Source organism: Dipodomys spectabilis, unplaced genomic scaffold, assembly GCF_019054845.1.
Source record: "Dipodomys spectabilis isolate Male_0828 unplaced genomic scaffold, ASM1905484v1 ptg000169l, whole genome shotgun sequence".
In the NCBI taxonomy this organism is placed as follows: Eukaryota; Metazoa; Chordata; class Mammalia; order Rodentia; family Heteromyidae; genus Dipodomys; species Dipodomys spectabilis.
The window spans coordinates 422,367-450,274 of NW_024870846.1; the positions used below are offsets into that span (position 1 = coordinate 422,367).

A 27,908-nucleotide genomic window follows, 5' to 3' on the forward strand; every position below is an offset into this window, starting at 1 on the left:
AAAGTATATTCACAGAGTTGCATAATCATGATTGCAATCAATTTTAAAACATTTTTCAACTCCCCTAAATGAAAATTGATACACATTAGCCAGGTTTATTATTACTCCTCTTCCTCCAAGTCCTGTCAACTCTGTATCTTTGGATTTGCCTATTATATTACTAAAGATCTGACATTCATGTTCAGGGAGTTATAAAATATGACAGCTTTTGTGATTTGCTTATTTCACTTAGCATGTTATATCCATAGCACTTCTCTGTGGTAGCAGATATCAACACTTAAGTGTTTTTAGGACTAAATACACCACATTTTGTTTTTCTATTTGTGAGCTGTTAAAGATTTGAGTTGTTTCTACATTTGGGTTATTATGAATAAAATAGTTAAAAACATTCATGCATATGTAAGTTTTTTATGGTTGTGTTTCTCTTAGGAATATGCCTAGAAGTGGAATTTCTGCATCATTTCCAAAGTTGCTGTGCCACTTTCTGCTTCTATCAGCTATGTTGGAGGTTCCAATGTTACCAAACTTTGCCAATACTTGCTATTGTTTGTCTTTGCTGATAACCCTTTCTATGGATGTAAAATGGCATCTCATTGTGGTTTTGGTTCCTATTTCCCTAGCAATTTAGAATATTGGGCATTTAAATATATAGAGTCATTTGTATGTATCTTCCTTAAAGAAATTTGATTGATGTCATTTGCCCATTTTCTAACTGGGTAGTTTCTGTTTTCTTGTTGAGGTGTAAGCACTACTCATGTAATCTGGGTACAAGTCTCTTATCAAAGATAGGGCCTACAGATATCATTATCCTTTTTTGGGCTGTCTTCAATTTCTTGATGGTGTCTTTTATAGCACGAAAGTTTTCATTTTGATGACTTTCAATGTATCTATTTTTCTATTGGTGCTACATTTTTGGTACCCTAATGAAGAAAGCATTGCCCCTCTCAAAGTCACAAAGATGGACTTCTGTACGTTCTTCAAAGATTTTTTAGTTTTGCATTTAGGTCCTTGATCAATTTTGAGTTAATTTTTATGCATGGTGGCAGGGGAAATTTTAATCAAGACAGTGAAAGGCTGCCATTGTATTAAACATACAAATGAATAAAAGAGGACTGAGAATCAGGAAATAAATCCTTACCATTATACCCAGTTGACAAGATTCCAAGTCAACTCAATAGCTTTTCAACACAAGGTCCTGAGACAACTGATTTGTTTTTTACTCACCTTGAGAATAAAATCATTCTTTAGAAGGATACATTCTTTTAGGGATAAAATGTAACTTAACTGCTAAAGCACAGCAATAACTTAATGTTATCCTGGATTTATGTTGACCAGTAAGAAAAGACCTAATCAGTATAGGAAACCCCCAGAAACGTGAAAACAAAGCTGGAGATCGAAAGCTAAGAATGGGTCCAGTGCTGCTCGCTCACACCTGTCATTCTAACTACTCAGGAGGCTGAGATCTGAGGATTGAAGTTCAAAGCCAGCCTCATCAGGAAAGTTGGTCAGACTCTTATCTCCAATAAGCTACTCCTCCCGCCAACAAAAACAACAACTGGAAGTAGAGCTGTGGCTCAAGTGGTATAGTACTAGCCTTAAGCAAAAAAGAAGCTCAGGGACAGTGCCTAGGCCCTAAATTCAAGCCCAGGACTAGTACAAAAAATAAAAGAAGTTAATAACATAAGGATTATCAGAATAGGTGCGATATACCTTCCTGTATAAAACTTGGAGACATTAAATGTCTTATGATAAAAAAACCCCTTAATTTTGCCCTCATAATGGACAGGAAATCTGATGAAAGGAAAGAACCCACTATATATATATATATCTCACTTGTGCTATGAAAGAGCTTGTTGATCTACTCAGATCTTAAATCACAGTCATCTAACAGATAAAAAGCAGGCTTAGTTTAAAACATTTTGTTTTGAAGATATTAGAGCATGGAAAATCCGCTACCCTCTCTTTTAAAATATATTCATATTTTCCACATTAGAAGATATCTCACAAATTTTCATATTTTCCATATTCCTGTTACTTTATGGTTTAAAACTCTCAGTTCAAGTTTTCTGTCCTGTAAGTTTGAAGCAATGTGCTTTCATAAAAGGCACAGTGCAGATCCCAGCCCCATACTCCTATGTGATCGGGAAGCCCAAGCTGTACCGTGACTATGCCTGGCTGGTGACCTGCACATACACTCAGTTGCCCAATCTCGGATTCACTCAAGTGTCTGAACAGCTTGTGTGTGAAGAGTTGCTGTCAAGGGGACTTAATGGCGTCCTTAGTCAATTTTCCTAGCTACGCCTAGGGCATTTGTTGATATGGCTGTGACATGGTTTTAATTGAATACTTCTCTGCCATCTCTGTGGGTAGATGTGATGTGTACCAACGTGGTGGTGATGTTCAGAGTGTTGCTTTAACAAATGTAATGCTAATTTTATAACTCATGTCATATGATTGGCTTTTGCTTACATGCTTATCTGCATGAAAGCTGTATGAGTGACTTACCAAATAGTTAAAATCAATTTTTAATGCTGGAAAAATAAAACCACAACAACCCTTTTGCTTCTATAACTGAATGCAGATAATGAACAAATATACCAAGAGAATTCCTAAGTCAGAATAGAGCTTAGCTTGAGCAAAAGAACACACTCATGCAAAAAAGTACAGAAAGATTATATGTAATTTGTTTTCCCTTAGGAGAGAAACTGGTGGGTCACCAAGTCACTGTGAATTTACCAAAAATAAGTCTCATTTTGTGAGTGTGTGTGTGTGTGCGTGTGCGGTGCATGTGCGTGTGTGTGTGTGTGTGCGTGTGTGTGATTTCTTGAATTTTAAGCAGCAGAAAAAGAAAGGCATCTTAGGTTTGGTGAGGAACCTGGCTTATAATATACGCAGGACAAAGCAAAAGAGTGACCTTTGCCGCTGTCTCTGTCTCTCTGTCTCTGTCTGTCTGTCTCTTGTCCCACCTGTGAGTTCCTTTTCACTGGTGGCACCACACTTTGGAGGTAACATATTTTGAGTCCTCACTTTATAAATTTCCTTTATCCTCTGCTTGGAAGAAGCAGGAAGGACCAGTAAATCCTGAATATAAAAACATGCTCAGCGACTTCACAAACACACATTTAAGTCAGAATTTTCCAAGTGAATGCCCTGATACTTCTCTTGAACTATTAGACTGAGGAAACACTTATGTTCTCTTCTGTTGGTCTGAGAATTTAGGCATCACTGAGGGTCTTCAAGGTCCTGGATGTCGTCTTTTGTCCTAGTAGTCTCTGAAATGAGAAGTATTTGAGATAAATAAAATGAGACAAATTCCTTGACTTGATACATAATCAGTTACTCTTCCCTTTAAAGTTTCAGGTAACTAGATAGAATTGATGGCAGTGAATTCTCTTTGAGTTTTCCCCCCTTTGTTAGCCAATATGTTAACTATGGGCATCCATCTAAGAGTTTTCTTATATGAAGAGAACTAAGGCTCCTTACTCACCAATCCCATTCCTGTCTTCTGGTATTGCTTTTCCTCTCTGTGACCAGAACTGTTTTCAAAGATTCCAATAATTAAAACAATTGTTATTGTTATTGTAAAGATGATGCATTTCAGTTACATAAGTCAAGTAAAGAGTACATTTCTGTTTGAACAATGTCACCCTTTCCTTTGCTCTCTCCCAATTTTTCTCTCTGTCCCTACACACCAGCTATATAGCTGTATATAATAATAATAATAATAATAATAATAATAATAATGATTATTATTAATTATTTTCTTGTCAGTCATGGGGCTTGAATTCAGGACTTGGGCACTGTCCCTGGTCTTTTGTGCTCAAGGCTAGCAGTCTATCACTTTGAGCCACAGCACTACTTCTGGTTCTCTGGTAGTTAATTGGAGATAAGAGTTTCATGGACTTTCCTACTAGGGTTGGTTTCAAACCATACTCCTCAGATCTTAGCTTCCCCAGTAGCTAGGATTACAGGTGCAAGCCACTGCATCTGGGCTCTAATATTTTTTATTAGCAGCATGGACAAAGGCTTTTCAAGGACTCAGAGCACATAAGGAGGAGGAAGAAGAAGAAGAAGAAGAAGAAGAAGAAGAAGAAGAAGAAGAGGAGGAGGAGGAGGAGGAGGAGGAGGAAGAGGAGGAGGAGGAGGAGGAGGAGGAGGAGGAGGAGGAGGAGAAGGAGAAGAAGAAGAAGAAGAGGAAAGAAAGAAAGAAAGAATGCTTACTCCTGTGAACTTTTTCAATAGTTATAAAAATGTTTTTTAAAAAACAATCTATTGAAGCTGGGAGTAGTGACTCATATCTATAATCCAAGCTACTTGGGTGGTGTAGACAGAAGAATCATGATTAAAAGAAACACTAGCAGGATTCTCTCTCTAAAACAAACCAGGTATAATAGTAATTCCGCCAACTTTGGAAGTGGAAGTGGGAGGATCGCAGTTCAAGGATGGCTCCAGGGCAAAGTGCGAGATTCTCTCTGAAAAGCAAACTAAAAATGAAAAGTCCCAGGAGTATGGCCCAAGTGGTAGCGAGCTTGCTAAGTGGGAGGGTCTGAGTTCAAATCCCACTACTCCCCCACCCCTAAATCCATTGAAAACAAAGAATAGAAAAATGGTTTGCACAAAACGTTCAGACTTTCTCTGAGTAAGTATAGAATTGTGGGAGTCATAGTAGTTTTATTGTTGTAATCTCCAGAAGCGGAGAGAGGAAAGGTCTAGGAGGTGGGAGAACAGAGGAAGGTGTATAAGAAGGAACTGGAAACGACTCTTCTCAGCTTTGCTACTTGCCAGGGATCCTCCTCCCCCGTTTTTCCCAAAAGGCCAACAAAGACCTATTTCTCGATTCGGATCCTCACACTGATGTCTGGCATAGGGTTTTCCTAACTTTCTATTCCCCAAGGACACTGGGAGACAGGCACTGTGGGGTGTCTGCTCCCCAAGAAACCACTAGAATGGAAGGAAAGGAGAGATAGATATGTTCCAGCCAGGCAAACTTGCTAGATGGTTCAATAGCCATGGACCATCCGAAAACACCCAGATAGATTGCAGTTGTTGGAGGCTCATCTTCTTGCCAGGTGTTTAAAGTGGCATGTCTTCTGGAAGACGTTTAGACACATGCTGTGCCCCTGCAGATGCAGAAATATAATCAGATGCGAGAGTCACAGGGAGGCTCCATCGTGTCTTTGTTTCCTTAAGAATACACAGAAAATTAGGCAGTGACACCCTGTCCCCACCCCACGGTGACAGGCTAGTCTCAAGGATGCTCAAAACCTTACTTGAATGGATCCTGGAGAATCTAAAAGCCTCTTGTTTCCCTGGGCAGAGTAGTGATTTATGTTCAGAGCATTGTAAAGACTGCTGACCACGTTCATTCCTGACTCAGGGACCTCCTTTAGGAGAGGAGTTGGCTCAGGAGAGAAGAGTGGTTAACAAAGTAACTCAGGTGGAAAGGCAGCCCTTTCCACGCCCTGCTGGTTGGATTTCTCTAGAGAACAGTTTGGTGTGGCCCCATTGCAGCTGGAAGTTTTCCTGGATTTCATCCAGTAATTCAACATCTAGGTATCTACTCTGAAGAGAGCATCTGACATTCAAAAGTTTAAAATCAAAGATTTTTTAAAATAGCACATTATATTCATTTGGAAATTACCAAAATGTCAAGAGAATGGATGAGTCATGCATTTACTCATTCACATAGTCATTAAAAGTAATTCTTGTCAATAGAATTTTAAAACTCGGAGACAAGTTTAGGTAAAAATGTTAAATGACAAAAGGCCACCAAATTACAAATATAGTATGAGCTCAATTAGAATAAAGAGCATATGGGATAATTGGACATTGTGAATTTTGATGGGCTTATAAATTAGTTTTCAATATATAAAATTCTCTCAAATGACATGCCTTATTTAAAATTCATTTATACTTTATTACCCCCTATGTTCAGCCATCTCCCTCACTGAATAACTTTTTACTGATGTTACAGTTGTGTTTTCCATGATATCATTATTACTCTAGATGATGAAATCTGGCTTATGGAATTCAATTTCTTACAGACCAATGGGGTTTTTGCCCATAGTGAGGTATGGTCTGCATTTGTAGTTCAACTGCAGTCCACGAGCCTCTCTATTTTTGTCATAGTCTGTGTGTGTGTTCTTCTTGAATTAGGAGAAGAACAAGAGCCTATCTGTGCACATTCAATGGAATACTTCAATCTAACAGTAGAGATGGGACTAAATGACCTCAAATATCTTGAACAGAATATGAAATATGTGTAGAAAAAGAGTCAGTGTTGTATGGTAACAACTGGCGAGACAGAATGAATCAAAAATAGCCCTATTTGAGGGGGGGGCGGGTAGAGGGGAAGGGACAGAAGGAGAGGGGATGGAGGAGACTAGGAAGACAGACACGAAAAGGAAGGAACAGGAGAGAACACTGGGGAGACTTTAGCTTTTTTGTTAGGTCTGCTCTGCGATGCCAGATGGTAGATATATGAACTGTCAAGGGAGGTTAGGGCATTGTCATGATTGAGTAGGTAACAGAAGCCTGGAGAACACAAGCTGATACACTGACACGATCTGAGCAGGATAGCTTTAAACTTGGCTCCCATATTTCCATTCCTACTCAGTCCATTTGGTGGGGGTTCATTGGCAGAGGATATGAAAATGATTCCCCTGGGATCCTGTGTGCTCTATTTATAAATGTAGGAACTCATGGTCCATCCTAGCACTTGAAGAGGTCTACAGGTTGTCTAGGGGGGATAAAGAACAGAGACATGAGGCCTAGACCCCTTCCCCTTTTAGTAGGCAAATTATTAGAGGCACTAGCCCCTCACCTATGGCTTCTTGGAAATAAGCAGGCAGAGAGCCAGCTTGAAAAGATTCTGATTCATGATCATTATTTACAAGTCATAGAACTGCTTGCTCAACACCTCTCCGCACCAGTTTCTACAGGCTGCAAGACCTGGCTGATCCTTTGTCTGCGTGCTATTGAATTGACTTCATTAGAGCACAAACCTAAGCTGAGGACGGTCCTCACTGGCTTCCAGGTATGTGCCAACATGTGGGCAAGCTTCTGAAGGTAGCAATATCTATTGGGGACTAATTATCCTGGTTGTGAAGCTATAGATACTGTGTATCTTTATTCTTGGGGTTAGAGACATAGCAATGTAGCAGGTTATCAATTATTTGGCTACTTTCCAGCATCAGGGCTGTGAACAAGTTAACTTCTCTGAGGCCTAGTTTTCTCATCTCATGTTGGGATAGCAATGTCTCCTTTTCTGTCTCAGTGAAAGGACTGACTGACTGGGTGAGTTACTGCATAGCATGGAAGGACCTGCTATGGGTTAGATCCTTAGTAGTGTTTATGATGACTAGGAGTAGGCAGTACAGTTTGGATGGTCAACTCTTACTGCATTCAATATCACAAGTGCAGGGACAAAGGTGCTCATTCATCCTATATCAAGTGCCTGGCACACGGACAGCCTTTGATAAGTAGTGGTTCCATAAATCAGCAGCTGAGCTTTATTTTTTTTTAAATAGCAATACTAAGGAGCTTATAGTTTTACCTGGGGTTGAGGTTAAATTGAAATGGAAGAAACTAGCTCACCCCTGTAATCCTTGCTACCCAGGAGGCTGAGATCTGAAGATTGATGCTCAAAGCTATCCTGGGCAGGAAAGTCCATGAGACTTTTCTTGAGTTAGGCTGGAAGTGGAGCTATGGCTCAAGTGGTAGAGTGCTAGCCTTCACCCAAAAAGCTCAGGGACAGCGACCAGGCCCTGAATTAAATCCCTGGGACTGTAACATAGACAGATACACACACGCGCACACACACACACACACACACACACACACACGAAATTCTCCTTCTTATTAGTGTTTTATACCTTTGTCTAGTATAAGGAACAATCACTTATTTCAGGATATAAATACTTCACAGACTCTAAAATTGATGACATGTCATCTTGTAAGGCAGAGATCAACAAACTTCAGTGAAGAGCTGGGTCAGCTCTAGACACACACACACACACACACACACACACACAGCTGCTTTGCAGCTTCTCAGCTCTGCTGTTTGAGAGCAAAGGCCATAGACAGTAGTAAGCCAATGAGCAGGATGCTTTCCAATATAACTTTATTCAGCAATGGACTGAATTTAGCCCCCGGGGTGTAATTTTTGAATCCTGCTTTGAAGGCTGAAGTCCCGACTTACAGTGTGGGAAAGAAATACATGTGATAAAGACTTGGATAGGAAATGAAAAGTTTTTGTAAGACTACTATGTAAGTATATTAATGGCACAAATAGATACCTAATACAGAAGATAGAAAACCACATTATTTTGACAGGTGAGCTCGTTGAGGTTTAGGAGGTCCCCGGCGACAGCTGTTAATCAGTTAGCTCTGTCTGGGCCTTCCTGTCCTCTCGGCTAGCTCATTGCTGGTCTGCCTTTGATCTTCAATCTCTGTCATATTTGAGCAGGCAGTTGACTTTATTTCCAATCCTAGAAGCTTCAGTTTGAGATCTGAAAAAAAAAAGAAAAAAAAGATTTTATGGGGAAAGCAATTAGTGGGGCTTGAACTCAGGGCCTGGGTACTGTCCCTGGACTTTTTTGCTCAAGGCTAGTGTTGTATCACTTTGACCCACAGCACCAGTTCTGGTTTTCTAGTGGTTAATTAGAGGTATGAGTCTCTTGGACTTTCCTGCCCAGCCTGGCTTCAGACTGCCATCTTCAGCTTCCTGAGTAGCTAGGATTACAGGTGTGAGCCTCTGGAGCCTGGCTTGGTGATTACAAGGTTTAAAACAAGTTTATTGTGTTGTATGTAGTCTTTATTATTTTGTTATTTCTTACTTAGTGGATTTTTTTGCTATTTCTTAATGAACAGAATTTTCAGTCTTATTTTGGAAGTTATATGACCAGGCTTTTAAGTTCAGGGAAAATGACAGAGAAGAGATAAATCTCCTGTCTTTAAATGGGAGATATATTTTCCTTTCTTTAAGTATGAGATATATTTTCATTAGATGATACTGTTTATGCCAATACTTTCCTTTTTGATTCCGCAGTCTTGAGATACAAAATTTGGCATGATGTTTCTTCTATGTAATATTTCAAATATACTGCCTTTATCAGTGGGAGCCTTTAAAAAAAGCAAACTGCCTTGTGTTAGAATGACAAAGACTTTGATGAGTGAGTCATTCTGGCATCCTTGACTATTTTTTTTTATTTCAGGCAGAAAATTGGTTAATTTATTGGCTTATAATTCATAATGAGTCATATATGTTCAGGAGGAATTATCTATACTGGATGGAACAGAAGCAATTTTTACGGTCTCTTCACACAGAGTTTTTTTTCCTTGCTTGCCTTGAATAGCACTGGCAGGTTAGGTGAACTCTGGAAATTCCTTCAAACTCCAGTGCAATTCTCTGGTGTTTGAAGTCATGGGATGGAAAGGATCTTTTCAGTTGCTTGAATGGGATCATATGAGCAAAGTGCCAAATGGTGCTTGGCATATGGTAATGTCTAAAGAGTACCTCCTTCCTCTTTAAGCTACCAAATGTAGATACATTTAGTGGCAGATTTCATCATACTGAATAACTACACCACACCAAAATTTTAAGCTTGTAAGGCACAGTCATCTGTAGCCAAATCTTTGTTGGATTATTTGAGAGGATCCACAGATGCAATCTTAGATAATCAAATAAGCTTTGAATCTGCTGAGGTACCTAGAAGTGCAGTCCAATATCAACAGCCAACAATAATGCAAGTGACAATCTGAAAATCCACGGGACCATGGAAAATCCATCCTGTTCTGATTGTAACGAGTACTCTCTTTAACAGAAACTGAAATAATGAACCACCAAAATAAACTGTTAATTGATTCACATTTTAACGTTCTTATCCCAGACAATGACTAGACTGGTTTTTAGAATTTTATGGAAACATTTGGAGGGGGGAAAACCCCACATCCTCATTTTCAAGGGATTGTGCTGTGAATAATATTAACAGCACATTTGTTTACTGAAAATGAAGAAAATCCATGTTTAGGCACTCATGTCCATTGACTGATATCTTGTCTTAGAATAACAATGTTTACTTCTTCATGAGTGCTTTAGCTGCATAAGGAGTTTATATTCTCCAAAACAAATTTTCTTTCATGAAAAATATTTTCTTCAGAATTTGTCTATATCTGCTGCACATATTTGCACAAGATTGGTGCCTGACCAGAAGTTCACCTTTCTGGAGACATTGGTGGAGTCAATCAATTTCCCCATTCCCAATAAATTGTTTCTCTTCTAGAAAGTTTATTCTTTTCCCTCTCGGTCTCTGTTTCTCTTGTTTTCTCTTTCAGCATGCTTTATTAATTCCCATTCTCTGCCAGCCAGTTATTCTAATCAATAATCAAATAATAACTCCCTTCCATACCTGTGGCTACAAGGAAAAATCTTCACAATTTTCAAAGTAGCTAAAAACACACTTTGCAAGTTCCCTGTAATAACCAGATAAAGAAGCTCAAAATAGCTTAAGTTCAAATGGTTATCTAACACAATGAATACATAATGTAAAACATCTTTGCTTTGCTTTGCTGTAGAATTTGGAGCAAAATGTGCAGATGGAAAACCATTTTAAGGACTCTTTAAAAGCACTAGTTAGGTTTCGCTGGAGTATTAGCTCAGTGGGAGAGCTCTTGCCTAGTAGGTTTAGGGCCCTGAGTTCAATTCTTAGTATCATATGAAGAAAAATAAAAAGGCCCAGGTAGAAGGAGCATAGAAAATATAAGCACAGTATGTGAAACATTTAATTTGTTTGAGAACATACTGTTTTTTTAAAACAGAATCAGCAGCTCTTTCCTTTTCCCTTCCATCAATCAAAGACAATATTAGCCTAGATTCCAACCTGGCATTTGGAAAAGTGCCATGGTGGGCGGGCAGCATCAATATAGTTCCAGTCCTGAGAGGGTGTGGCTTGAAACTTAACCGGGCCAGCTGTCAGCAGCAAGTCTGAAGGCAAGAAGGTAAATTCTCACATTGCCTAACATAATTTATTTTAAAACAATGAACACTGTATTGGAAGATTATTTTCCACCATAGAAACTCAAAGGAAATATGATTTCAACTAGAGAATATGCTATTTTTATTAACTCAAATGTCTTAAAAGAAAGAGTAAGTTGTTTTCCGATGCCTTAGATTTCCTGCAGATGTGGTGATACTGATTAGAAAATATGAATAATGTCTCTTGCTTCGCTTAGCCTCAAACCCATGGTCAGATGTCTGATGGATGTGATTGATTTTTTTTTTAAAGATAGGATGCTTGAATCTTTTTTATACCATGACATATTTTTACAATTGGATTTCATCTCTTAATGCATTGCTTTTGACATGTGAAACTGTATGATATTTAAGCAACATAAATTTCAAGGCCTCTTTTGAACTGTAAGTTAGAAAATATTTGATACTACTTTTCACAAATGCCTCCTTGTTTTCAGAGATTATTATCTAGTTTTATATAACTTGGTTTGAATATTTATACCAGCAGAATAGCATTTACCTGTGTAAAGCTGGGATTTCACTCTTGAGTTATTAGAAGTTTTGTGGAAATTGTAAGATCTGATGTATTTGGGGGTATTTTTTCTTTCTATTTGACATAGGAATGAACAATTTCATTCAGAATATTTTAGGTAGTGAGAGCATGTAGGTAGTGTAAGTTTTTACATTTGTGCTTTAGAAGGAACCATATTATAATAAATGAACTGTTTATAGTAGAGTAGAAAATTAATAAGTAGCTGATTCTACTGTGTAATATTTCTACTGATTACAGCTTATTATTGTATATAATGTTTAAATAATTAATCTACTATTTCAGATGTTTGATTTATTGGAGAACAAGGGGCATATAATAAATAAATCCTCAAATGCATCTTAATTTTTCTATGGGTTACCATGTGTTCTTTACTGGTAAGGTAAAGAAAAACGATGAATAAAAACATTGAACCTCTTCTTCGGACAGGAGTATAAAAAACTTGTATAATAAGAAAATTTAATAACTAATTTAAGCATAATGAGGAATAGCTTTCTTCATCATAGTGTACTAAGGAAAGCAGTACAACATAAATGTAGTTAGCCTATGCCACTAATAATCGACTAATTAATGCGTACAAAATAACAATCTACCAATAATCTGTTAATTGGTGACATCTACTCTTTGGGAGGGGATGGACATGACAGGAGCTATGGAAGTAATTTTAAACAGTTTTGTAAAGCATAAAATATGCATATAATATGAGATCTTCCTAACAACCAATCAATAAGTTACTACAGCAGATGATCGATAAATGCATTAAGAGACAACTACAGGGAAATCTAAAGACAGAAAAGAACACATGGCCAAATGTTAGCAGGTATCAATGAAATGTCAATTAAAAGTACTATCACCTTTTCTAACTTTTGAAATGGTCAAGAATGCCAAGCAGTGATATTATCTATAGATGGTGAGATTGTGATGCATTTGTTCCATCTGTAGCTGGGATTATTGTATGAAAGTTTAAAACCCTATAACATTTGGCCTAGAAACCCAAGGTTGAAAAAGATATCCTAAAGAAATAATATGGAAGAAATTAAGATCTAGATTTATGAAGATGTTCATTGTAGTATTTTTCTATTAAACACAGTGGTAGCTTTCTATAGAATGAGACAATGTTGAATTCCCATACATACTCAAGATATATCTTTATCTTTTTCTAGATCTATATGTCTATAAATAGATCTATAAATACTTAGATCTATCTATATGTCATCTATCTATCTATCTATCATCTATCTTGGGTGTGTATGTTTAGAAATGAGAATTGTTTGCCTATTGCCCTGAACTCATTCGTTTTTTCTCTTATTGTTTTAGGTTGTCATCACTTTTACAATGGATTCCCTTATAGCTGCAAACACCAAATTTTGCTTTGATCTTTTCCAAGAGATTAGCAAGGCTGATGGTCATCAAAACATATTTTTCTCCCCTCTGAGCCTCTCAGCTGCCCTTGGCATGGTCCGCCTGGGAGCACGCAGTGACAGCGCACTTCAGATCGATGAGGTACATATCCACGGAGGTGCGGTATGAGGTCCCGAACCTTCAGAGTAAGACACTCACCCTGCGCTCAGAGGAGTTGGGTTGTTCCCTGCATTTTCAGGGCCTTCTGACTCTGAGCCTTTATTTGTATCCTTCCTCCCTTCCTCCCTTCCACTGAAGTATATTCAGAATGCAGGTACTTGGCACCACCTTCCTGAGCTCTGAGCTACCCATATCTCTTCTAACCTGCTACTGTGCAGCTCTGACTAAGATCCTTTCACATTGTAAGCAGATCCTGTTTATCAGCTCCTTGAAAAACCAGACTTCTCTTTGAGCCCACAGTGAGCACATACGTCTTGCCAATAGCTCATGTGACCTGGGGATTTGATCCCAGACACACCCCGTTTCTCCATCTTTTACTTTACTTTGCTGCCAGTCATACTGATCTCTTTGCTTCCATGGGAAAGCCACATACTCTTGCCTAGGGGACTTTGTTTGGGTCCCTTTGCCTGATGGCTTTCAGACACCCAGTCTCTTAGATAACTTTATCTTTGAAGCCCTTGCTCAGTGTTTACCACCTCTGAAAGGTCCACTCTGACTTACCAATCCAATGCCCCAGCCAGGCTCCCAGTCCTGGACAGATTCCTGGACATGCTCTCCATGTGGCATTTTTCCATTTACCACACGCTGCACACCAGTGACCAGGCACCTTGTTCTTCTGTGCTTCCTTCTCTAGAATGTGACTCCTAAAGCAGAAATCGTTGTCCTAGCTCAGCGTTTGGCCTAGAATGAAAGCGACACAAACAGCTCCCCACAGAAACTATAAGCTCCGGAGGCTGCTCTCTTATTTCCTTAGCTTTTGCACCTAACACAAGGGCCCAGCATGAATGAAGCTGTTGTTCTAGAGTGCAGAGGAGTTAAATTCAAGGGCTGAGGTCGAATGTGTTTGGCGTCATTATGACTTAGGTATCTCCTTAGCCTTGCTGGAGTATTAGTGTTATGTTCTTGGCCGTAGAACATGCATTGGATCTTTCAGGTGCAATTGATGATCTTTCTCCAGGCATTCAGTAGTCAGAAGGCGGTGGTGTGCACCATCCCACTCCCTTAGTGTGAGCAGCACAGGATACTCCATTCCCCCCCACAAGGCTGTGGACAGCTTGGGTGCCATCCCTACTCTCCCAATGTACTTGAAATTCTAGATTACTACTGTCTTCCACAAATACGATTCAAGCCACATACATAATTAAAAGAATTTTCGTAGCCACATTAAAGAGGTAAGATAGATAAGAATAGTTTTAATCCTCAATGCTCCTTGGTCTCCCATTTCTAAACTATTATCATGTAATCAACAGAAAATGTTTCACGTGGTATTTTACATTCATATTGTGCGTATTAGCTGGTGCACACTTTAGGCTTATTCTAGCCAATTTGGACTGGCCATGTATCAAGTTCTTGAGAGCTACATGTAGCTCATGGATTTTTTTTTCTGTTCTTTTAGTCTGGCTATGTTAACTCAGTCCCAGGAGAAGAGGGATTTCTGTTACTTCCTTTCTATCCACCTAATAATCCAAGGAAAAAAAAAAGGAACATGTCTTTAAGCTTGCTCTGTGAACTATGCAAGCACCATCATTGTCATTTTTTGTGACAATGATCTAGATGTGAAATGATCTAGATGTCCCACCGTTTGTGTCGTCTGAGGGACCCTCTCCCCTTGTCACGCAGGTACTCCACTTCAACGAACTTTCCCAGAATGTAAGCCAAGAACCCGATCCTTGTCTAAAAAGCACAAAAGAAGTGCAGGCCGAAAGCTCCCTGGAAGGGCAGAAAGGGAAGACATCGGATCAGCAGGTGAGCTGCACCTCTCATTGTCCTCTGCCAACTGCTCTTTCTGCCTGCCCGTACTGGGTAAGGTTGCCTCGTCCCTCTGACTAAGTCATATTAATCATCTCTCTTTCTAATTGTATTTTGGTATGGTCTTGGATGTGAGTTCCTTCCTTCCTTCCTTCCTTCCTTCCTTCCTTCCTTCCTTCCTTCCTTCCTTCCTTCCTTCCTTCCTTGTTTGTTGTGGGGCTTGAACTCTGGGCCTGGGCGATGTCCCTCAGCTCTTCAGCTCAAGGCGATAGCTCTATTGCTTGAGCCACAGTACCACTTCTGGTTTGCTGTTGGTTTCTTGGAGATAAGAGTCTCACAGACTTTCCTGCCTGGGCTGGCTTTGAACATGATCCTCAGATCTCAGCCTCCTGAGTAGATAGGATTACAGGCGTGAGCCACCAGCACCCGGCTGTGAGTTAGTTTCTTCTTCTTCCTTTATTTTTTTGCTCATAGAGTTAATATATTTTTTAATAAGTTTTTTATTGTGAAAAAACCATACAGAGGGGTTACAATTACATGAGCAAGATAGTGAGTACATTTCTTATCAAGCATTGTTGCCTCCTCCTTTGTTTCCTCTTACCATCCCTTCCCTTCCATCCATGCCCCCCCCCCCCAGCCAAAGTTGTAAAGTATATTTTTCAACATAACGTCTTGTACATTTCATTGTTGCAATGGGTCCATCTGTATCCCTATTTAAACAATTTTTTCCCTTCCCCTCCCCAAATTATACCAACATCAAATACAGTGAAAACAGGGGTTAGTTATACCGTGGGGGAGGGACATACAAAGCAACAAAGAAATCATCTTATAAATATGTTAGAAACAATAGCAAGCAAGAAAAACCATTTGAGTCCTTATCTTAGGATTCATTTTGCCTACCATCAATTTTATCTGACTGTTTCTGCTTGTCTCAGACATATACTAGTTATTGCAAATAAGGGAAACCATGGGACCTATGTCTCTTTGGGCCTGGCTGACATTGTCCCATTTATTAAGAAATGGAAAGACTTGGAAAAAATGATTTTAAATGAGTTAGTTTCTTAATGAGAAGACATTGCTGTCTTCCTCATGATAAAGAAACCTTGACCTCAGACCTTGTTATCACCTGTGTCTTCAAGTCATAGCTCTCCAGATGGGAATGGTCAAAGGGAAGGGGAAGGCTCGGGGTCACTGTGGAATTCTGGCTCTCTCTTGCCTTTTGTCTATTTTGTTTAGAAAGCTGCTCACACACACACAGATCAGACAGCTCATGGTTTCTTAGACCAGGAGGTGGAGAGATTTTCCCCAGGTTATCTCTACCTTGGAAAGTTGGAGAAGAGAGTGGACAGATGATTAGTTTTCTTATATCTTTCTTTTTTTTAGCAGAAGAAAATATGGCAGAGCTTTACTGAGCAAACAGGGAAGCAGAACAGACCAGTAGACAATCAGACAGAGAGGCAGAGATACACTCACACACTGTGGGGGCTCTTGAAAGGAGACATAGCGACTATCTTATATCTTTTTGAATACAGGGCAAACCAAAGACTCCTCAGTAAAAATACCCTGTGTAGTGCCAGATACCATCTATGCTTTCCAGGGAGGATCCAATACCGCAGCCTCGCTGTGGGTCACTCTCAGTCTCCACAGAACCACACCGGGAAATGACATGGCCCTGGGTGACTCCAAGTTGTGCAAAAACCATTCTCCTTTTCACCTCGTGTAGCCTTTCTCCTCGCCCTGCTCCAGATGACAGTGTGTTTCTTCTTTTGTTAGGCTGAATCTTCAAAAGGCGACAATCAACTGCTGAGCTGCTACTTCGGGAAACTTCTCTCCAAATTAGATCGGGTCAAAGCGTATTACACCCTTAGTATGGCCAACCGGCTCTACGGGGAGCAGGAATTCCCCCTCTGCCCGGTGAGTCGCCCGTGGCTGGTGATTAGACGGCCATGGAACGGATAGCACGAAACTCTCTGCCAGGACGCTGTGCCTGGCGGGGTCTCCAACCCACCTCTGCCCCAGATGTTTGTATGCGTCTACTCGGTTTTCAACTGGGCTGAAGCTGCCCTTGTCGATGGCAGAGAGCGGTGGGCAAGGGGCCTGAGTCGGAGAGGGCTGCGTCGCGGCCCGTTTGTGACTGCCTTTCCCAACCAAGGCGCCTGGGAGGCACATCTCTGCTGAGTGGCTGCCCTCAGGTCATTCTCTAAAATTTCCTTTTGTGCCACGATCGAGGCCTTAGGGGAACCTCGGTGGCCCGCAGGCAAGATATGCTGTGGCCAATAGAGGCCCCAGTGCTAGTCAGAAGCCACAGGTCTTGCCCCTGTGGAGTAGGAGGACCCTCTGTATGGGCTGCTGTGTGTCCAGAAAGAGCAGCGCACCAAGCAACGGAGGTGAACGAGTGAACCCAGGCCAGGATGCCACCCAGGCAATCCTGGGAGCGAGGGGCCAGCAGAACCTACTTTGCACCAAAGTGTGTTCTCCTACTCCATATCCCAGGAGGAAAATACAGATTTAACAAACTCACATATCACAAAACACAATAGTTTTGGTATATAGTATCATTCACTGAAAAAATACGGTAAAATACATATACCAAAATTTGCTATTTTACCCTCCCCCGACCCCCCTTTTTTTTCTAGTGGGGGGTATTGGAGTTTGAATTCAGGGCTTGGCATTTGTTAGGCAGCTGCTCTACTGCTTGAGTCTCACTCAACGCAAGGCCTTTTTGCTGTGGGTTTTCTTTGAGACAGGATGTCTCTTTTTACACCTGCCAGGTCTGGACCACAATCCTCCGTTTATGCTTCCTGCATGGATGCCATGTGCACACCACGACCATGCTCAGCTTTTTCTGTTGAGATGGGGTCTTGTACAAGTTTTGCTGAGGTTGTCCCCAAATTGCAACTCTTGCAATCTTCACATCCCAGTAGCTGGGGATTATAGGGGCAAGGCACCCATATTACCTAGGACAGATTTACCTGGACCTGTTATATGCAACTTCCTTACAATTGCTTGAGTTCATGATGCAAGAAAGAGTCAAATGGGTGACAAGAAAAATTCAAATATAGGAAAGTTCTCCTACAACCAGTTTATAACTTCAGATTTTCCACTTAGAAATACAATCTATGCTAAAATAAAGAACACTGTGGTCCCTCTGAAAGAATGTAGTGTTTATAACTATACATTAGTAATAACTGATTATGTTTTTCAAAACTAGGACTGGGGCTAGATGGAAAAGGAAAGGCTACTTCTCAGATAATATGTGACCCCAAACATCTATCCCATTAGACTGCTTACAACTGAGTTACTCTAACCCATTAGCAGATCTACATAATTTTGTTGTGCTGTATCCCACTTATTTCAATCAAACAGGAATATGTAGATGGTGTGATTCAATTTTACCACACAACGATTGAAAGTGTTGATTTTCGGAAAGACACAGAGAATTCCAGACAAAAGATCAACTTCTGGGTTGAAAGTCAATGTCAAGGTAAGAAAGACCAAATACATTTCAGGCAAAAACATGGCTGAGCTTTTCAGGCCACTGATCTTTATTTCTATAGGTAAACTGTGTCCAAAGCTCATTTTGAACAGCAGCAAACAATTATAAAGTTTCGGTTGCTTATTGTCACTCTTGAGCCAACATAAATAAAAAATGCCTTTCCACCAAAGTAGGCTGTTAATTCTATTAACAGTAAGAAGTTAGCAAAAAGTAACAGAGCAGTTCTGGCTATTTAGGGACTATAGCCACAATAAAAGTCTTTGTACCAACTTTTTGGTGAATAAAGAGGCATTTCTTAGAAAAAAAGGGGATGCTGAGATGATATCAAATAGTGGCACTTTGAATTCAACATAAATGCAATCGTATGGTTTCCTTTATTTGCAATAACTAGTATATGTCTGAGACAAGCAGAAAAGGTCAGATGAGTTGATGTTAGGTGAAATGAACCCCAAGATAAGTATTCAAATGTCTTTTCTTTCATGTGATTGTTTCTAATGTATTTATAAGATGATTTCTTTGTTGCTTTGTATGTCCCTCCCCCACGGTATAACCCCTGCTTTCACTGTATTTGATGTTGGTATAATTTGTGGAGGGGAAGGGAAAAAACAAATCGTTTAAATAGAGATACAGGTGGACCCATTGCAACAATGAGATGTACAAGACGTTATGTCTAAAAACGAACTTTACAACTTTGGCCCATGGGGAGGTTTTGGGGGGTGGGAAGGGTTTGGGGTGGGGGAGGATGGGAAGGGATAGGAAGGGGAAACAAAGGAATAGGCAACAATGCTTGATAAGAAATGTACTCATTATCTTGCCCATGTAATTGTAACTCCTCTGTATGGCATTTTCACAATTAAAAAACACACGCACACACACAAAACCCCCAAAACTTTCCTAGCTCTGAATAGCAGAAGTCTCTAAAAGGGATGCAGAGTACCTACATGGTCATTTCTTCCCAGTCACAGTTATTTTATTTTATTTTTTGTGCTGGAATTGGGGACTGAACTCAGCCTTTCATGCTTCCCCTTAGTTTTTACTCTCAAGCTTCTTTACCCTATCATTTGGACCACCTCTTCACTTTTAGCTTTTTGTTGGTTAATCAGAGATAACAGTCTCAGCTTTTTTTGCCTGGGCTAGCTTTTAACCTCCCTCCTCAGGAATCAGCGTCCTGAGTAGCTGGCTAGGACTGCAGGCATGTGTCACCAGCACCCGGATCTGTCACCCTTGAATATAATCATTTTACACATGCCCTTCTATTAGATCTTCAGTTTTTTGGAGTTGTTCTGTTTTTATTATTATTATTATTGGTATGTCGTGGGGCTTGAACTCTGGGCTTGGGTGTTGTCCCTTAGCTTTTCAGCTCAAGGCAAGCAATCTACCGCTTGAGACACAGCACCACTTCCAGATTTCTAGTGGTTTTATTGGAGATAAGAGTCTCATGGACTTTCCTGCCTGGACTGGCTTTGCACCAAGATCCTCAGATCTCAGCCTCCTGAGTAGCTAGGAATACAGGCGTGAGCCACCGACACCTGGTTGGAGTTGTTCTTGAATGAGCCATTCTCTAACCTTAGACATATTGAGGTGTATTAAGAGTTCTGTCTCTGGGAGTACTTTCGTGTGTGTGTGTGTGTGTGTGTGTGTGTGTGTGTGTGTGAGAGAGAGAGAGAGAGAGAGAGAGACAGAGAGAGAGAACGAGAGAGAACGAGAGAGCACCTGGGCTTGAACTCAGGGCCTCTCCCTCTTGTTTCTCTCTCACTCTTGACTGGCATTCAACCCCCTGAGATTCATCTCCACTTCTGTCTTTTTGATGGCCAATTGGAGATAAGTGTCTCAAGAAAATCAAGATTTTCTTGCCCCAACTGGCTTTGGTTGATAGTTCTCAGATCTCAGCCTCCTGATCAGCTAGGATTACAGGCATGGATACCCTGTGAATGCTTAGAATGTCCTCTGGCACCTTTTCTCTAGGGAAGATCAAGGAACTGTTCGGCAAGGACACCATCAACGATGCCACTGTGCTGGTGCTGGTGAACGCTGTTTACTTCAAGGCCAAATGGGAAAAAAGCTTTGACTGTGAAAACACAGTTGATGCCCCTTTCTCGCTAAATGAGGTACTGTATGAGCGCCTGCGGTATTCCAGCCAGTCCACCTGTTAGCCCTCCCGGCAAATTTACAATAGGTCCACTCAAATCTACAGCTTTTAGCTTTCTAGTTTAAGCTTGCATTTATGATAAGAACATTTTGTGATGAACTGTAGTCAGTACCTCATGTTCAGTGACATGTCTGAGCTTGCTGTTCTGTGGTATGCATGTATTTCAGAATATCATGTACATGGTAAGTAGGTACACGTTTTGTTAAGCAATTAGAAATGAATACATTTACCAAATCAAATTGGCATCCTTGTCTTAAACTCAGAGAAGTGAGAGGGCTTCATATTTTCTCCGAGTTTAGTTTTCCTGTTCTGTTTCCTTGCAGTGTCTTCTTTCTTTGCTCCATTCCTCTGACGTGTATCCCCCGCCACCCTCACGTCAGAGACTCAAGCCAGCCCAAGGCCAGGGCTCGTGGGAGAAGTACTCTGTGGTTACGTGGGCAATTCTTGTACCTAAGGGAGGAGACCACCCAAGTGTCACCCTGAATGCAATCCTTATGTTATTTCATTTATTCTCCAAAAGAATATTATGAAATGGCTGTTACTATTTCCACTGAGAATTTGAGAGAAATTTTTTTTACAAAGGCTAATTTACTTAGCTATGCCATAGAAGTCACATCTCTGTTCATTCTAAACCCCAACCAACCACTGGGTACTTGGTTTAGCTTTATCACAGTGCACATATTTTTTCCCCTGTCAAATGGTGACTATCCTCAGCTGTCTATTGGGGACCTCTCAAAGTTCAAGGTTATTATGAAATATAAGGTGTCCAGGGTAGGGCCTTTTCTTCCAAAGAAAGCCTATGTAATAGTAGGTGCTATTATTCAATATGTAGATGATTACCTTTTCACTATGGCTTCCCTTGGTGCTGTGGATGGGCTGTCTAGGCCGCAGACATAGTGATGTGGAGCTAGGTGCTGGTTGAAGCTAGAAGTTGGGGGGTGGAGCCAGCATTGAAGATGGGACGCTTGCTGGCCTTGCTTTGGCTGACAAAGTTATGGGAGATGTTTGGGTGAAAAGACCACTAATACCTAGTCTTCAGCAAGATGGATTAGAGGCATGGAGAGATGAAGTGTTTAGCAAGGCAAGGGCTGGCTGACCACAGGCAGAGGCCTCTCAGGCTGGGGCATTGGTGTGGCTCCACACTTCTGGTGCAGATCTTTCTCATCTTAGAGAAGGGAAGCAGGGCTTGGATTTTGTTAGCTATATATAACCACCTGTGACTTCTTGCTTGTTCACTGCAGAATGAGAAAAAGAGTGTAAAGATGATGAATCAGAAGGGTCAGTTTAGAATTGGCTTCATTGAGGAGCTGCAGGCCCAGATTCTGGAAATGCGGTACCATATGGGGAAGCTCAGCATGTTTGTCCTGCTGCCACCTTGTTCACAGGACAACACGAAGGGACTCCAAGAGGTAAGGCGTCCTTGTCACACCTATGCCACAGTTTCATTCCGGATCGCCAGAGAACAACGTGATCATTTACCATCCTAAGGGCTAGAGTCCAGCTATCAGTCATATCCAGGGCTATATAGAAATGTGGGTGAGATTAGATATATATGTCTTACTTGTCCAAACCTAAAGAACAAATGCGAAAAAACATAACAAGGAATAGGAGTTTGTCTTCAAAAATCCACAGATTTCTGCAATCAATTTTTTCCAGTGTGATACTGAGTAACTTTGAAATTTCTATAAATGAAACAGCTGTCTTTTTCCTGAAGATGTTCACTTCTGCCCTTAATCAGACAGTTTCATCATACTTGAGTTCAAGACTTTTGGCTACATTATTTTTGTTGTAAAGATGATGTACAGAGGGTTACAGTTATGTAAGTCAGGTAATAAGTACACTTCTTTTTGAACAGTGTTATCCCTTCCTCATTTTCTCCCAGTTTTCCCTCCCAACCTCCCTCCCCCCAAGTTATAAAGTTCATTTCCAATAGTGTCTAGTGAGTATCACCACAGAATTAGTTCACCCTTTGCCACATCATTTCTGTGATTCTCTGTGAGAGTACATTTACACTGATAGAAGTAAGAGCAAGAATTAATGAAGGCTAGGGAGGTGCATTGCATATTGTCCTAAGAAATAAAGGATAGATATGAGAAAAAGAATGAGAGAGAGAGAAACTGAGAGCACTCAGTATGTTAATTATAATAACAATACTGTAACAGCCATTATTTAAAATTTACCATATGCCAACATTATTCTATGCATATTAAATATTTTATGTATATTATTTGTTTAATCTTTGCAAGAGTTCAATCATATCATCTTTGTTGGGTAGAGAATATTCACATTTGTTTAAGCTTACCCAGTGAGCTGTGCAGTTCTCTGAACACAAGGTTGTCAAATGCTGGAACCCAGATTGTCCTATAGGTTTTACAGAGGAAACAGATTTTCTCAATGGAGTTTTATTTATTCATCTTCCTAGGGTTTTATTAGTTGATTTGTTAATTTTTAACTATTTTTATTATCTTTAAGTAGTTATACAAGGAAGTTAACGTCTGACAAAGCAGTTTATGAATATAATGCATCTTGATCAATGTCACCCCTTTCAACCTTCTCACCCATCCCTCCCAACCCCACTCTTCCTTCAGTTTTCTTATTTTTATTAAGACTATATATGGATTTTTTTTTGCCAGTCCTGGCACTTGAACTCAGGGCCTGGGCACTGTCCCCAAGCTTCTTTCACTCAAGGTTAGCTCTCTACCACTTGAGCCACAGCACCACTTCTGTTTTTTTCTGCTTATGTGGTACTGAGGAATTGAACCCAGGGCTTCATGCTAGGTAAGCACTCTACCACTAAGCCACATTCCCAACCCATATATATGGAAGTTTTGAGCACACCATCCTTCTCCCCTTGATTTGTCTACCCCTTTTGCTTTACTCCTCTCCAGCCCCTTCAAGTTACCAGTTTCCTGGTGTTCATTTTGTTGAACCATGATTCTGCTTTTCTAGGAAATTATAGTGTTTGAATTCTCCCCTAAATCTACTGTATTCCAATTAATACATTTATGTACACTTGCACACCACCCAAGTTATTTACTTGTTTCCCCTTACCATCCTTGCCCCCCCCTCCAAAGTTGTAAAGTTTGTTTTTCAACATAGCATCTTGTACATTTCATTGTGGCAATGGGTCCACCAGTATCCCTATTTAAACAATTTACTTTTTTCCCTTTTCTTCCCCAAATTATACCAACATCAAATACAGTGAAAACAGGGGTTATTCATTTTGTTAAACTCTGAGTTAGTTGTTCACAAGAGTTGAGTGGCTGTATTTAAATAACTGCTAAAATGAATTTAGGTACTTTGAAATAATTGAGCCATTCTTTGTAGGATTGTGACCTAACTCTACCTATTATATTCTTCCTCTTGTAGCTTGAAAAGCACATAAGCTATGAAAAAATAGTAGCCTGGAGCAGCCCAGAAAACATGTCAGAAGAATCAGTGTCTGTCTCCTTCCCCCAGTTCACCATGGAAAATACCTATGACCTCAATTCTACTCTGTACAACATGGGCATTACAGATATCTTTGATGAGACGAAGGCTGATCTCACTGGAATCTCTCCAAGTCCTAAGCTGTACCTGTCCAAAGTGATCCACAAGACCTTTGTGGAGGTGGATGAAATTGGTACACAGGCAGCTGCAGCCAGTGGGGCTGTTGGCATGGAAAGATCACGGCCATCTTGGGTGGAGTTCAATGCCAACCATCCTTTTCTCTTTTTTATCAAACACAATGAAACCCATACAATTCTTTTCTATGGCAGGGTTTGCTCTCCTTGAAAGGGACACAATGTCTAGTACTTGGGTACAAGAGGAAAACACAATGCAGTCTTCCCGTAGCATCAATCATGGTTCCTTGTGTTTCTGATAATATCTAAAGATGATCCAATTCTCTCTTCACTTTATGATCCCTATCACCCTTAGTTTCTCTTGATCCTCCTGTCACCCTGAAACTGATTCTCGTCTGTTGGTATTGACGCACCCTTTATCTCCTTTCTAACCTTTAAGACCTTCAGCTGTCAAAAATATGTCAGCCTGTGGGGGCTGGATGTGATGGTTTATATCCATAGTCCCAGCTACTTTGGAGAGTTGAGAGTCAAGGCTAAGCTAGGCAAAACCTTAGTGAGATTCTCTCTGCTGAATATCTTAACCAATGCATGGGTATGGTGGCTTATGCCTGTCATCCCAGCTCTGTGGGAGACACAGGTAGGAAGATCATGATCTAAGGCCAGCCGTAGGCAAAAAGGTACTTTATCTGAAATTTCAGTAAAGACAAAGGGGCTGAGGTCTTTTCCAAGTGGTAGACTTGCTCTCCAAGGGTGAAGCCTTAAGTTCAAACCACAGTACCACCAAAACAAATCAAATGCATTTTGTTGTTCATCCTGGGTGACTTGAAAATCAGTTGATATATAGACTGGTATTGATTTTGTTGATCTACTTCCTTTGGAAGAAATCCTTAAAGTTTATTAGCCTGCCTCTCTGGGATGGCAAACTCAGAAATCACTTTAACACCTATGGCAAGAGATAGTGTTTGACTGGAATGTGTTTGGGAAACCCGGCTGTGTTGCTGGGCAGTGATAATCATGGCCCACCTTGGGTAAGGTGCCGGCTTCTTCCCCTAACGTCTTCTGCGGCAAGGATGTGGGAGATGGCAGGGGGTGTGGAAGTATTAAGACTTGCTCAAGGAGATATGATTCCCCCAAGCAGCATTCATTTTGAGTACAACAGTGAACTGTCATTTGTATTACCAATTGGACAATGAGCCCGCAAGGTGACAAGTGGATTTTCCAGGAAAGGTGTCTCTCAGTTTTCCATGTTGCATCATTACTGTAAGACATCATCAGGTAACATTTCCCTCTGTCTTTTCACTCCCTTCCCCAGAGAGTTTCCATCTGTGGCTAGGTGTTCCTAAAAACCCAGCATGTTCCACCAGGGTGGAAGCGGGGCTCCGCATTCCTCACTCTCTCTGGACCCCTTTGCCATTCTCCAAGAGGCCTTCTGCCTGGACACACTGTGAGAGTTCCTCTCATGGACACGGTGCATGTGCAAACCCTTTCCAAGGTGGCTGCTTCCATCAACTCCACACCACTGAACGCCTGACCCCCCGCTGTATTCAGACGCTTGGTCCTCCGGCTTTGTCTCTGATTCAACGATCTGAGTTCCTCCTCTGAGCCCACATTAAATGATTTGGAATGACGATTGCCCAGCCCATCTAACTCAAGGAATTGGCCAGTTTCTTTTTTGCCAAGGTGAATTTCTGATCTTGGTTGTGGTCCCATTTCGCTGCTCTTCCTGATGACAATCCTCCCAGCTGCCACTGTGCTGGTTCAGGGAGGCTGCAGCAAGTTTTGCGGGACTCATTAGGGTTAACATTCCCCTTTTCTTCTTTAGCAATATTGGGGATTGAATTGAGGGTTTTCACTTGCTTCTTAGGGTCCAGAACTCTACCACTTGAGCTACACTCCTAGAGCTTTTGAATTTAGTTTGTTTTTCAGGTAAGGTTTCAAGCAACTTTCCTGGGGCTGGCCTCCAACTGTATTCCTCCTGTCTCCACCTCTCAGGTAGCCAGGTCAATAGTTAACTATATGACCCAATGGTGGGCTCTTTACCATCCCTAGTGGCTTCGTTCTGCTATGAGAGACACATTTCAGGCCCACAGATGGGAATGGAGATCACAGCCTTCTCATGGACTAATCTCTTTTATGGAATAAAACAATGTGTCTTTGGATTGTTTGGCAGTTTTGGGGGAAAAGGAAATTCGGACCCTCGTTTTCTGGCCCTGGCAAGGTTTACCTTCCAGTATGACTGCCAGAGGCAGAATGAGGACTCAGCTGCAATTGCTAGAAAACCCACCCGATCCTGGAGACTGGTAGGGGAATGAGCTCCTGGGTCTTTCAGTTCAAAGTTCCCTTTATCCCAGCAATGTTAACAGGTAGAATAAATGAGGTAATTCAGATTCAAAAGCAATGGCTTCCTTTCTGCTGACCATAAATATTCTGTCAAGGGACCCATGGCTGTATAGAAGCTAACAGGATCTCTTGTAGCTGCTAACTTACAGAATTGTGTGTGTGTGTTCAATTTTATTTCTACCTAAAACTTTCTTATAATTTCACATATTGTCTAATTCATATTTCCCCTTGCTCTCCTCTCCTGTTTTGCCCTTATCTGGGGCAAGTCAGAACATGTTGCTTCATCCCTAATTACTGTTTACTTCTGTGGCATGCATGGTATTAAAAAGATCACAGTATCAATAACCCAAGACAGAGGTCCAACTGGGCCTGCAGGGTGCTCTGTAGCTGAATGACAACTCCAAAATTAGTCTTTATCCCCATGGCTCATGTTATTGTCTTATTCCCCCCAATCCATTTGTCATCCTTTTCTTCTTAATCAAAATAATCCAAATCATTTTTCTTTGTATTCAATAAAAATACTAAAAAAATCAAATATTTATACCTCTTACTGAAGTGCTCAGTCTGGAGACTTAATTTATAAGATTCCATATTTGATTATAGTAAGTTTCCATTTTAATAACATTCCCTGGGGCATTCCTCAGTGTCTTAGCCAAGGATGCGTGAGGGGGCTGGCACAGCCATGTGATGCAGAATGGGGGGAAGAGGGGAGAAATCCACACAGCCATCCTCAGCACACACAGGCTCCAACAGATCATCTCCTGTTCAAGGAGAAAAGAGGGGGAAACGTAGGTTATGAAGAAAAATAGTGCTTAAGAAAGACATATTCTACTCTAGACACAAAAGAGAAACATCATAAAATGATTCAAGGCAGGGAGTGGAAGAAAATTTTAGAAAAAAAATTGGTATGCTTAGTAAGACTTATGTCAACATGATATCTGTGGAACTCTGAAGATAAAATGTGCAGAGATATAAGAAGACAGCTACGAAATAAAAATGCAACCAAGTGATTTAGATAGACTTTAAAGGTAGTAAGTAGATAACTGGCATACTGGAAATTTAATTAGTGATAGGCCTATTTTTTATTCAGATACACAGGAAATAGTAAAAAAAAGTTGGTAGATACAAAGAGAACATAGGAATTAATTCCAAGTGTTCTGTTGCTCCTGAGGAAGAACATAGATAAATTGGTATAGAATCAATAATCAAAATATAGTGGAAGAAAAGCTTAACTTGAACAAGTTGCTTGATACACTTACTGAGTTCCATGAAAAAAATCAAATAATAATACAAATATTAACACATTAATAACAATACTATTAAATGAATAATAAACAAAGAAAATGGCTATGACAAGAACTTGATAAACAAAGTTTGGAAAAATAATCCTAACAGAATCCCAGCTGTCAAGAAAACAACTTATGTTTAAAGGATAAAATAATTTGACCTTAAACATTTATGTTCAGGTT

The 27,908-nt window shown here is 40.5% G+C and overlaps 1 protein-coding gene across 1 annotated transcript; it reads left to right on the plus strand.

Moving 5' to 3' along the window:
- Positions 1-10,966: 10,966 nt before the first annotated feature.
- On the plus strand, positions 10,967-26,918 carry Serpinb12 (serpin family B member 12). Its single transcript, XM_042693508.1, has 8 exons — positions 10,967-10,998; positions 12,879-13,064; positions 14,763-14,888; positions 16,665-16,805; positions 18,258-18,375; positions 20,353-20,495; positions 21,778-21,945; positions 23,906-26,918. Exons 2-8 carry the CDS (start codon positions 12,897-12,899, stop codon positions 24,308-24,310), a joined length of 1,269 nt encoding a protein of 422 aa, XP_042549442.1. The 5' UTR covers positions 10,967-10,998; positions 12,879-12,896; the 3' UTR covers positions 24,311-26,918.
- The last annotated feature ends 990 nt before the right edge of the window (positions 26,919-27,908 follow it).